Source organism: Alosa pseudoharengus, unplaced genomic scaffold (assembly GCF_046254945.1).
Source record: "Alosa pseudoharengus isolate Yale_2024_CS ecotype anadromous, Long Island Sound unplaced genomic scaffold, YU_APseudo_1.1 YU_APseudo_1.1_scf_2, whole genome shotgun sequence".
NCBI lineage: Eukaryota > Metazoa > Chordata > Actinopteri > Clupeiformes > Clupeidae > Alosa > Alosa pseudoharengus.
The window spans coordinates 25,982,571-25,995,736 of record NW_027468663.1 but is presented as its reverse complement, the minus strand read 5'-3'; the positions used below and the strand labels follow the sequence as shown (position 1 = coordinate 25,995,736).

The following is a 13,166-nucleotide window of genomic DNA, read 5'->3' as shown; positions in this document are numbered from 1 at the left end:
TTCATACACACAATATATATTACATTCATGCATTTGTTTACATTATTATGACTAATGTAGTATCCTTGTGCTACTGCCTCTTCACCCACAGTAAAGCTATATTGGGGATGCATGGACTAGCATTCAGCAGCAGTGCATTCTCTGAAATATGCTGAAAGAGTACTCTGGAGACCTACAGACACAGCACAGTGCACAATAGAGCATGTGGATGGAGCTGTCATTGTGGGCTCACTGTGTGTGTGTGTGTGTGTGTGTGTGTGTGTGTGTGTGTGTGTGTGTGTGTGTGTGTGTGTGTGTGTGTGTGTGTGTACGTGTGTGTCTGTAGGTGTGTGAGTGAGTGATGTGCACTGACCTGAGGCACCCAGTGGCGTTGCGGAGCACCTGTGAGGAGTGGAGGTGCAGCTTGCGGTCGTCCTGGTGCGGCGAGGTGTCCCAGCCGGAGTGCGGGATGATGACCGTGTTGGTCAGCACGGCCAGCGCGTCCTGGATGATGGGCATCTTCAGAGCGTCGCACGACGACAGGTTCCACAGCACGCCTGCACAGACACAGACAGAGGACACAGTCAGCACAAATCAGATCAGTGGCATCAACGACTCCATGGCGAGGTCAAGCGCACATACATTGGCGCAACGTCTACTGTGCAAGGAGGCTAAAAGAAATACTGTATGTACCACTGAAATTTAAACATAAAACAATGATATTTGTGTTGAAATCCTATTTTGATAGATAACTTGTTTATGACATGTTGATAACTTGTTTATGACATGTTTAATATGTCACCTTCTTCAAAATCTTGAGGTTACAAATATATGCCGTCATGGGGAAAATGGTAAGACTTGTCTTCCTATTCTGGGCTGAATGTGAGAACTGCTGTCCTATATACAGCAGGATGGTCATGTGCTTTACACAGCACACATACCGTATTAACCAGAGTCAATTGCATTCATTTCGCTGGGACAGAAATCAAAGACAACTGCACATTTAAACAGTGTGATATCAACAAAGCCCGCTTTCCCACTGCGCAAGATCCAGTGTGTTTATGAGTGCACATTATAAATTCAGAATTTGACAAAAGTGGATAATATTATACAGACGGACACTTTCTTATAGAACACACCTGACAACAGGTAATATTTACTGACTGAAGCTTCTCCATGGCAGACAGTTGGCACTACTGGGGCTATTCTCTGGTCCCACTGCACCACACATGCTCAGTCATGCACAGCAAACAAATTCAAGCCAACCAAGGTCTGACATTCAACAGAAAAGAAAAGGGCATACTACACAAAGAGGAGGCCTACGTGGAAGGGACAATGCACCTGCAAAAATACCTATACCAAAGGAGGGGGGAAAACTCAATACTGACACTGTATCAAAGAATCTCAGCTCCGGCTAGCAAAGGATGGAATCTATCAAATCTATGAAAGAGTTGATGGAGGGGTTTCGTCCAGAGCCATGACTGGTTTCATCCATAGACCATATAATGCCTTTGTAATTCTACAGAATGGCAATGATTGAGACAACCTTGACAGCCCTAGCAACAATCTCCAAGCAACAACCTCTGCATAGAAAACAATATTTGACCCTTTTTATACATACATATGAACTGTTAAGGCAGAATTGTAAAGTAATTCTATATCTTATTTATGTTTTAGTGCTGTTTCAATGTTTTACATATAGTAGAAGTAATTACAGTTTGTATTGTATGATACTGTATAATATATCATATCAAATATATTATTCTAAAAATGTGGATACAGCAGGTAGGTTCGCTGTTAACTCATTTTCAATTTTCAATAATTCTGCCCGAGAATAACATAAGTATAAGTATATATACTTTTTTGATCCCGTGAAGGAAATTTGGTCTTTGCATTTATCCCAATCGGCGAATTAGTGAAACACACTCAGCACACAGTGAGGTGAAGCACACACTAATCCCGGCGCAGTGAGCTGCCTGCAACAACAGCGGCGCTTGGGAAGCAGTGAGGGGTTAGGTGCCTTGCTCAAGGGCACTTGAGCCGTGCCTATGGGTCGGGGTTCGAACCGGCAACCCTCCAGCTACAAGTCTGAAGCGCTAAGCAGTAGGCCATGGCTTCCCCGACATGTCACAGTAACTGTGTGACCGTAACATGAACATTAATTGAATTGTCCAAGACTGACCCAGCTGCACTACTGCTATGCTTGATACATTTCTCACATTTCACATCTCACATACATTTTATATCACCTTTGTTAATAGGGCATCACTCTGCAAAATTCATTCCTGTACCTCTTTCTCTCCATATTTGAGAGGACTTCTGTTCTCATATTTGTATATTGAAAATTTCACAAATAAATCATATAAATCATATTAAAAAATCATATATTTTTTTTACAGTGCTCAGACGAGGGTGACCATATCCTCTCTGACTGGATGCCTTTCCCTCAGCGCTGCTGTAAACAAGTGTTTTGAAGCTGCTATTATATGACTATTTATTCCACGAACAAGCACCATTTATTAGGCTTGTCCAAAACAGACAAAACAGCATCATCGTACACACTGTTTCACTTCATTTTAATTTGCTCCTCAGTCTGTGTAGAATGAACCAGGATACATTCTCATCCAGGAAATTAAATATTAAAAGACAGGAAATAAAGGGGAGCTTCAGATTTTCACTCACAGATCAGTCTGGCATCTCTCCAATCCAGCGTTGGTTTTGAGGCAGGTTTAGGTGTGACCCAACGAGAAGCTACTGTTCAATCTAAACAACATGACGACTTCCACGGATGAGATGAGCATGGCTATCGCTGAAGTTTTATCAGAATATTTGAGTATTCCTGGGGAAGCTAGGAGTCTCTGCAATGTAGCTGGGAGGAATGGACACAGACATCCTCCACGGCAAATTTAAGTTAGTGTTTGGTAGCACTGAATCTTAGTTACTTAACGAGAAGAAATATGCTTTCTTCAGACGTGTAGCCTACCATGAAAACTTGGTAGGGATTGTCGTTGATGAGGTTCATGTCATATACAAATAGTAAGTTTAAAAACGTTAACGTTAGCTACTTACCTAACTTATATGTTAAAAGGTGCCATCAGAAGAACGCTTCGTTTATCTGATTGGTTGATTTGGACCGTCTATCACCAACATAGGTGGTGATAGACAGATGGTTTATCCAATCAGCTAACCAGTATTTTCGCCCCTTCCCAAACGTTCTCCAACGGGAAGTTCCCAAATGGATATGCTAAGCAAATGCGAAGCAATCCATCTGGCGGAGTCAGGTTATAGGCTGTCCGCATATGCTCAAAACTGGACTGGAACAAGCAGAACATTCTATCTCAGTAAAGCATCACGTTAAGAGCGACCTCCACCTTCAGGGCCTTCAGTGAGTCATCAGTGTCAACGTGTGATTGTCTCCATCTCTTATTGCATTTTGTTATGACAGTTGTTTGTATCTGAAAATAGCAATGCCACCGCAATGAATAGCAAGTCCTAAAAGAGTGCAGTTATATCGCGAATAGGCTATGCAGTCACGTCATTAATTGCTTTGTTGCGTCAAAGTTGCTATTCATTTCCCAAATGCATCCTTAACACTTAAAAGAACAACAAGTCAACACTTAAAAGTTACCAATTTGAAATCACCCTCTATGACTTTAGACTGGAATTGAAACACAAGATGAAATTGTGTATCTAGTGCACACATTTTGAGCTGAATACAGCAGGGCAGAGCCAGCTGAGTGCTTGCTTCATTCAGGCTCACAGGTCGGTTGGAGCTCTATAAACATGGTTGATTATGGTTGTAAATCATCGTAAATAGGCTTCAAATATACACCTACCCTTAACAGCACACTGGTCTAGCAATTCTGATATTGACATTGAATGGGCTGAATTTAGTGGGCTGAATGTGGAACATGATGGGCTGAGAATTGGTTTCTGGTATTCAAACAGTACGTTCTCTTTCTGTCTGAAACTGTGTGAAGTTGTCACTGTGCTCTGGTTTCAGTTAAAGGTGCAATACAATTCTAATCCAATCAAATCCAGTAGATTGCTCCTCCTCGTCTCCAGAATCGTGCTCTCTGTTAGATTGTTTAAATAGGCTCTCTCTCTCCCCCCCCTCTCTCTCTGTCTCTATCTCTCTCTCTCTCTGTCTCTCTCTCTGTCTCTCTCCCTCTCTCTGTCTCTCTGTCTCTCTCTCTCCCACTCATTCTCTAGAACACTGCCCTGTTCTGCTGAGATTCTGAGAGTGCTGGGCAGTGGGTTCTGGTCTGCTGTCCTGCAGTGTCTGGTGGTGGTGTTGGTGGGGAGGAGGGGGGGGGGGCACAAACCTGTGAGCAGCTCCCTGATCTCCACGTCGGTGGTCTTGCGCAGGAGTCGTACCAGGGCTGGGATGCCGCCGCAGTTCTTCAGGGCGATCTTGTTGTCGTCGTTGGCTTTGCCATAGACCAGGTTCCTGAGGGCTCCGCAGGCGGCGCGGTGCACATCCGTCATACGGTGGTCCAGAAGGTCCACTAGGAGCTGGATCCCACCCTGCCTGCGGATCTAGGGTTGGGGGGGGCAACAAGCAATAACACACTGAGTTTATGGGTGCAAGACATCTGATCTGAGATCAAGCATGGACAAAACATCATGTTTAATATTATCTATGGAGAAATGTGTTTTTACGTTTTTATCAGCAGAGGTGTGTTCAAACAAAACATAGGCGAATGTTTGCAAACAGTTTTCCGTTTGCCTGGAGTTTTCGGCGAATGTTTGCGAGTCTGCGGAGGTAGTTCTTCACAAACATACAGTGGAACTAGGCGTGAGCTTGATGAAGGTAATGCAATTACCGTTACACTGAACCAACACCGAACCAAATTTAACTGTTCAAAGAAAACATGTTCACCACAAACGTTCGCCATTGTTTGCCAAATTTGAACGCAGCTTAGGTCAATGAAAGACCATCTACCAGCCTGCACCAAAACACAAAAACATGAACACACAAAATGCTCATCATCTAAATTGGTTTTGCTAACTCTCAACACATGCACAAACAGAGTAGTAATAAAGCCCTGTGGCTGTGGCACGGCAGACAAAAGCTCTGTGTTGGTGGCAAAGGGGGTGCAGAGGAAGTGAGATGAATTGAGCTGGCAGGAACTGAGCATTGGCACATGCCAACGCGTACAAGATGCCAACAGCCAGCAGATGTGCCGCCCAACATGCCAGAATCAATCAAAACCACGGCGGCTTCCTCTCGCGCTTGGCCCCGCTTGGCCCTGGCGCTACAGAACTAAACATAGCTCTTGCTTAGAATGCGCACAGCAAGCTCATGACAATTGACAAACGTTTTAGCAATCTGTGTTGATGTTAAACAATGCATGTGCAATGCTTGAGTGTGTGCGTGTGTATGGGGATTTATAATGCAGAGAGAGTGAGTGAGTGTGTGTGTGTGTGTGTGTGTGTGTGTGTGTGTGTGAGAGAGAGAGAAAGAGAGAGACAGAGGGGGGTGAGGCAGAGAGAGAGAGAGGGAGGAGGGAAGAGAAAGAGTATCAATATAAACTAGTGTGCCGTCAGCGTGTCAGTGAGATACCTCGGCCTTGATCTTGTTGTCTCCGAAGCACAGGTGCTGCAGGTAGGCTGCGGCGTTGGACTGCACCGAGGGGAACTGGTGCTGCAGCATCTGAATAACCTCCGGCAGCTCTGGATCCCTCCAGCCAAACTCCCTGGAGAGTGGAGCAGTGCGGAGAGAGAGAGGGGGGGGGGGGGGGGCGAGAGACGGAGAGGTTATGGGCTATATGTGACAGGATAAGCACCCAGCATAAAGCTAGCAGAGCAGGCCAATATAGAAAGACTGCTTTACATAATGTATAAGAGCTTGTTTTCAAAGACTTTACAGTTTATCACAAGCCATTGATGCTGTGTGTGCAGATTATTTTCATATGTATGTATCTCTACATAATGTATACATTAATGAATATGAATATTTTCATAGTGACATGAACATGTAAGATTGCATGTGTGTGCATGTATGTTCATGTGCTGCTTGTTCAGCTACAGCTATATAGGAAAATAACAGGGGTTCTACTGAGTACTACTGAAGTAACTATGACAACATACAGATGATCCACACACTATGGAGATCTACTCCTACAGGCTAGTGCACTGCACAAGCACGTCAACATTTGCCATGATCCAGCGCTCTCCTCCTGCATCAACTCCTCTTTCCCAGACATTGAGACGCTTAATTTCCGACTATTTATACAAAAAAAAGTACAAACCCATTCTACCAGTAATGACAGCCTGTACCAGTGATAGCGCTACAACTGGTGTCATTGCCTGGGGCACTCCCTGGGCAGATAGGGGGGGGGGGGCACTACTCTACCATGCTAGCGCTAGCCGAGCCACACAGGGAGAAAACAAACAAGTGTCAGTGGTAGCCCAGACGACAAAACTCACACAGACAGGGACGGCACACTGTTAGAGCAGCTGCTAGTAGCTCAGAGAAGGGGCGGCAGCTCCGTCTTGCCATGTGGCCACTGTAGTAAGGCTGATAAATAACCAGTCCTGGCCACACATATACACCCAAACACACACACACACACACACACACACACACACACACACACACACACACACACACACACACACACACACGCATACGCACGCACGCACACATGCATGCACGCACGCACGCACACACGCATGCACACACACACACAAGGCTGACCAGTCATTTTGGTTTCCCAAAGAGGCCTGTCAAGTCCCTTCAGACACAAGAAGCCATTTAAATAATGAGGAGCTGGACGGATGAGTGATGAAGGAGGGGGGACAGGAGAGGGCAGTAGTGGGGCAGACAGGCGGGGGCGAGGGGGAGAGAGAGAGAGAGAGAGAGAGAGAGGACAGGGGGGAATCACAGGCAGATGAAACAAGAAGGCATTTGGTCCCTGAGCCCTGTGTAGGTCTGGACTGAGCGGGTTGGTGCGCTAATTGTTGGGGCGAGGCGACCGGGAGCCGTGAGAGAAATCTAATGGAACACATCTCCCCCTCTGGCAGCGGGAGAGCGCACACGGATCTGTCAGAGAAACGAGGACGACGGGAATCAGGACGAATCAGAAAGAAAAAGAGAGCGCGCACTATAAGATGAGTTGAGAAAACGCGAGCAGCACGTGCGCGCAGGGAATAAAAAGCTTGGGGAGTGGAACACTGAGACCACTACAACTCACCTTAAGAGAGCAGGGGGCAGTGCACAGGAGCAGGCCGCCACGTCTCTGCACCGAGCATGCCCAGTTGACCTCCTTCATCCAGCCTCCCCCCATCTCTCTCTCCCCCTCTCTCTCTGTCTCTCTCACTCTGATTCCTTATTAGGAGTAATTACCCATGAATGCTGGCTGTCTACTGCTGGCACGTCTGCGTCATACCACTGAACAGCCCCGCCCTGCTGTCTGCGTTGAAAATGTGCACTTGCATCTTCCCACCACACTGTGCTCTATAGTTACGGCTCTGTAGTTATCGGCCTCATATTTATCCTCATTAGAGCTCTCAACATAAACCATCAGACCAATACATTTCACCTTTGAGCTCATCATTATCCAAATGTCTTGGACGTGGCTGTCGTGTATTTCGTTGGCTTGACACTCACGCTCAGAGATGGCAGCTCTATGGCCTCTCTAATGAGAGATTTGAGTCTGAACCTGTGGCTGTGGCTGGTTATTCCAACTCTCTGAAGCGAATCTGTAATTAGCTAAGTATGATGTGCGCGGTGCGTGCAAGTTTGTATATGACAGATTTAAAAAATGCATGCGAGTGTCACCCACCGCTCGCCACACGGCTACACCACTGATTAGTGTGTGTGTGTGTGTGTGTGTGTGTGTGTGTATGTGTGTGTGTGTATGTGTGTGTGTGTATGTGTGTGTGTGTGTGTGTGTGTGTGTGTGTGTGTGTGTATGTGTGTGGATTCACTAATTAGCAGTGCACGCAGAGGATGTCAGCAGCCACACACACGCCACTGCTACAGTCACACTCAGTAATTATGTCTCCAGCAACAGCATCAATTTCACTCACAACCAACGTACAGTACATGACTTGGTATTTACAGATCTGGATCTTTACGTATTTTTATCTCTTTTTTTTGGTGGGGAATATCTGGGTCATGACATCTAAATCTGTTTTAAGTATATCTGTTGGGCCTCTGTGCCTTTAATCAGACAGGACAGTGAAGAGAGTGAGTGGGGGAGAGACATGGGGTCGGATCAGGAGATGATCTGGGTCAGATCTTGGACCCGCATGTGCTGTGAACGCCACTTGAGCTACAGCACCCCCCATCTCACTCTCTTTTATTCTGTCCATTTTGCTCTCTTCATCACTCTCTCTCTCCTTCTGATGCAGGCTGTGAGAGCCTATCCATGAATAAGACATGTCTTCACACACACACACGCACACACACAAACACATACAGACACGCACACACACACACAGACATGTGCACACACCCACACAAACACATTGTCTCAGGCTGAATGGCTGTCAGCGGGACCGTACTGAGGGGCTGTCCACTCCAGCCCAGGGCCCCTGCTTTCCGGGATGTGTTTCTGCCTTCCTCCAGCCAAGTCTTTAACGACCCGATTAAACCAATTAACTGCCTCCACTGAAGCAGCGCGAGCGCTTCCCTTCTGCACCACGGAGCTGAAATCGTGCTACTGCTCGGACGACTCGGAGGCAGAAGACAGACATAAACAGTTTGTTGAGCACATGAACACACATCACATGAATAATCCAGGCGCCTGCGCTGACAGATTTGCCACAATACTCTTCCCACGGCGAGAGAGAGAGAGAGAGAGAGAGAGAGAGAGAGAGAGAGAGAGAGAGAGAAAGAGGCCGGGATGAGCAGAGATTTGGCTGTGAGAAGGTTCGCCTCACCCCAAGCAGCCAATCATAGGGCATCTGCTAGAGGATGTGAACTGGGAGGCAGTGGATGGCTACGACGTTAGCACCACAAAGCTGTTCTGACACCTTACCATCTCTGGTAACCCCCCCCCCCCCCCACACACACACACACACACACACACACATACACACACACTCACTCACCCTAAAACAGCACCATACTCCAAAATACTTGATATTACCAGCACAGAAAAAAACCTGCCCATATCACTGGCTGCTTCCTCCCTGAGCTCTTTCCTGCGTGCAGGGCCAGCATGACTTGGGGCTGGCGGAGCAGGCTGGGGAAGCCAGTCACCAGAAAGTAATGTAACATTTGGCGGCTGGCTGGCTGGCTGGCTCCCTTGTTTCTGACGGGTATTTGTTTATGCCTTTGTGCTGGCTCAGTCAGGTGCACCTATCTTGTCAGCGTGCTAGCCAGAGGCATTTAGCAACACAATGCAGTAGCCCACCCCCCTATCTCTCGCACTCACTCTCATGCTCTCTCTCTCTCTCTCTCTGTCTCTCTCTTTCTCTCTCTCTCTCACTGCTCCAAGCCATCAGCCCAAACCCACGCGGGCACTTTGGCTGAGAGGATTAGCCTCACTGATCCCATAGTGCTTTGCTATATTAGGCCGAGAAATAACAAAACAAAGCCATGCAAATAAAAAGTGGTATACTTTATGCATGATGGATGCATGGCAGCTGGGCATGGTTATTGAGGAGTATATGGCATGGATAGAGCACCACCTCGGTCCAGCACAGTGTGTGTGTGTGTGTGTGTGTGTATGTGTGTGTGTGTGTGTGTGTGTGTGTGTGCGTGTGTGTGGTGTATGTAAATAATGTAAATGCAGTCAAAAGGCAGAGCCAGACAACACAGAGACTCGTGCAGGAGACGAGAGTTCTAACTTGATGAGTCATGACAGCCCTTAGAGCCAAATGGGCTTTTCCAGACGTGAGAGCCATATGAACAGCTGAGTCATTTGAGTGGCCTCATTTGGAAACTCACCCAACCACCCACCCACCCACCCACTCTCTCTCTCTCTCTCTCTCTCTCTCTCTCTCTCTCTCACTAACGTAATGTCCACAGCATCTTCGCTTGAAATATCTCCCATGCAGCAACATACAGAGTCCATACTGTATCACTGGAATGCCTGAGTGAATGGTGCTGTTGTTGTGTTAATGTAAATAGGCCTTTGACTACGCACAAGGGTTGGCTGAAGTTTATTGTCAGCCAACAAACTAGTTCTGCAAAACCACTTGCATACAACAGTCTCATGCAACAAAATGTACACAATAACATACCGAGTTTGCCAGTGATATGGCTTTTGCTGTATATTGAGTAGACAAACTTTGTTACATAGCTGACACAGTGACAAACAGCACGTTTCTAAGTCAATACACTATGGTGGGTGGCACGATGAATGCACAAGGACCAAATATGCTGTGTGACATGAACCTTAACACCGAAGTGACATGAACCTTAACACTGATGAAGAAGCCACAGTGGTGGTGTGATCTCACTTTAAGATATCCATTTATTACATGGTGGTCATTTCCACCCATTGACATCACAATGCACCACAAGCTATCCCCTCCGTAGCCAGACGGGGACAGAGGTCGTGTGTGTGTGCGTGTGTGTGTGTGTGTGTGTGTGTGTGTGTGTGTGTGTGTGTGTGTGTGTGTGTGCGTGTATGTGTGTGCGTGTGTGTGTTTGTGTGTGAGTGTGTGTGTGTGTGTGTGTGTGTGTGTGTGTGTGTGTGTGTGTGCCCCTGTGTGTGTGTGTTTGTGTGTATGTGTGACGTGTGTGTGTGTGTGCGCGTGTGTGTGTGGGGGGGGTGATAACACAGATTAGCAAATTATGGGGGTCATGAATATGGTCTAAAATCTGATTGGAGAAACAGCCTGGCGGGGCTGAGCGAAGTGACCCCTGTCTGACCTTGTCATGGCGCCGTGAAACGTTTGGCCGTTCCAGAGACCAAGGGCGCACGCATGCGTGAGCCTTCTCTTGGGCCATCTCCAAGCTGTCCGCTGGGAGCGAAGGTCACAAAATGTCACCTTGTCATATGATGTGCAACTCAATCACCACCCGGGCCTACAGCTGAGGCAGACCACAAGGAGCAGAGCTGGAGACAACGGCCAATAAGCTGCAGGGGACAGTGGACACGGACCATGGGTGCTTACGCGGAATATGTCCATGCTGTGAGAACAGCGTACTACTGCCTTATGAATACACTGTGTGGGCATCTTCAACAATAGCATCTACTGAATAGTGTGTCATCTGTTGAAGCAGTTCTATGGTGTGCTCTGGAGAAAAAAAGAAAGTCTTCATACAAAGCACAACAAATAAAAAATAAAAACAAACAAATAACCATGCCAGGATAGAAAGGATGACAAATGGATTCAAAATAATGACAATGACGATGACAGACAGACACGTGATGCTTTTTGCCGCAAAAGAACGGTAGACGTTTTGTTTTGCCAACCCTTGGAGAGACTGATTTACCATGAGCGTTCACAGCAAAACACATATATATGCAATATCGTTAAGATGATATATAATCTAAGAAAGCAAATATTGAACACACTAGCTCAAACGCTGTACCCTGACTGCTACTTTACTTTCAGCAAAGGAAGTCAAGACTCCAAAACCAAAACATCCAGATCAATGATCTGTAGCCCCACATGCAATCCATTTCAAATCTGTACAGGGGGCTTCTGAAACAGGGGGAAATTCCACGAGAATCTTCTGAGGTGAAAGTAAGAACAACAGAATCAAAGCTTGTTTTTCTATATCTCACCGGTGCAGAATTACAGCAACAATCACTACTACTGATACTCTAGTCACTTCCCATCTACTGGACGTCGGTCACTCTCTACAGTACGTGCCTACATCTAGCACTAGTCTGGAGTGGGAGGGAGAATGACAGTCTGTGTGTATGAGAAGGAGGGTGTAAAATAAATGTTTGATTACTTTGTCAGTCTCTGCTCGGCTTGATTTTGATTCCACACAAGGAATTCAGGGTCGTACCTATCAGGAGACAGGCAGAGAGAAAGAGAGGGTAGGTGTCTGGCACAGGGGAGCTTGACATAAAGAAAAGATGGATCATCATTTGTTCTATTTCTTTGTACTCTTGGACTGGTTTGATGTTGCATACCTGCATTTGACTGAGCACATGCACTGTGTGCAGAATGGTGTGGATTTGTATTAAAGAGGGGTGTCTCACAGCAATTGAGGGAAGACCTCGTCAAGTTGATGAGCTAGAGCATGAATCCTCAGGGACTTTTAAATGGCTGATCATACAACCAGCCCAAAACAGAGCACCGTCTCAATTAGGAACTCCTCTGTTTGCCATAATTATGCATTAACCAGTGATAGCACAGGTCAAGCCGATCTTCCAATCTATATTCATGCAGTTGTCATGCATTATTACAAAAATCATGCACTTTCTGTGAAACATGAAACGTGAAACATCTCATGAAACCTGCAGCATTTATAGATGTCTACTGCTCCGTACCAGATATTTACAGTAGGGCTATCACTCTGACAAGGCCTTGCACTGTCCAAGTCAGTATAAAAGTCTAGTTGATTTGGTGAGACCCACGCTTTAATATTAAAAAATAAATGAAGTGTACCAAACCAAGCAACATTTAACAAGCAAGTAAACAGTCAGTGTGCATGTGAAGTTGCTAGCAGACAGAAAATGCATCACATGTCAATCCACTAACAAGGAATGAGCGACAACACTTGCAATGCAAAAGACATGACTCCAAAGCAAAACATGAAAGACAAATTAAAGTATGACAACAAATCAGCAAAACAAATGCCACTTAAGAAAATGAACACAGATACAGTTTCCATTTCTGGTTAGACTAATATACTCTTGTCTACGTGCACAACGCTAAAATGAACATGGTTGCCATCATTAGGTTTACTCCAGTGTCATTAAAGATTATTGAAGCATTATTGGTTAGCAAGGTTTCAAATGTAGCACAAGAAATGTTCCTTTCCTGTCAATATCATGCCAACGATATTGTGTGGTTTTGTGACCTAAAACACACACACGTGCATAAACACACACAAGAACAAACACGGACACACTCGCACGCACGCACGCGCACACGCATGCACGCACACACGTACACACACACAGACACACAGACACACAGACACACACACACACCACACACACACACACACACACACACAAACACACACACACACACGGTATAAAGTCAATGTGGTCTAGGGGGTGATGTGAAGTGAAGTGAGGTGTTTCATAGGCTACATG

At 46.1% G+C, this 13,166-nt stretch overlaps 1 protein-coding gene across 4 annotated transcripts in view; it reads right to left on the bottom strand.

Moving 5' to 3' along the window:
* ctnnd2b (catenin (cadherin-associated protein), delta 2b) overlaps positions 1 to 13,166 on the bottom strand; it is a 55,947-nt gene that overhangs the window by 11,555 nt on the left and 31,226 nt on the right. For 3 of the 4 annotated variants that reach the window (XM_076295893.1, XM_076295895.1, XM_076295896.1), the window contains exons 9-12: positions 11,849 to 11,905; positions 5,546 to 5,678; positions 4,305 to 4,518; positions 353 to 536 (exon numbers count right to left, since the gene is read on the bottom strand). In XM_076295893.1, the coding sequence (XP_076152008.1) occupies positions 353 to 536; positions 4,305 to 4,518; positions 5,546 to 5,678; positions 11,849 to 11,905 (588 nt within the window). The remainder of the gene's footprint in view (positions 1 to 352; positions 537 to 4,304; positions 4,519 to 5,545; positions 5,679 to 11,848; positions 11,906 to 13,166) is intronic. The other variant, XM_076295894.1, reaches the window with a different exon arrangement.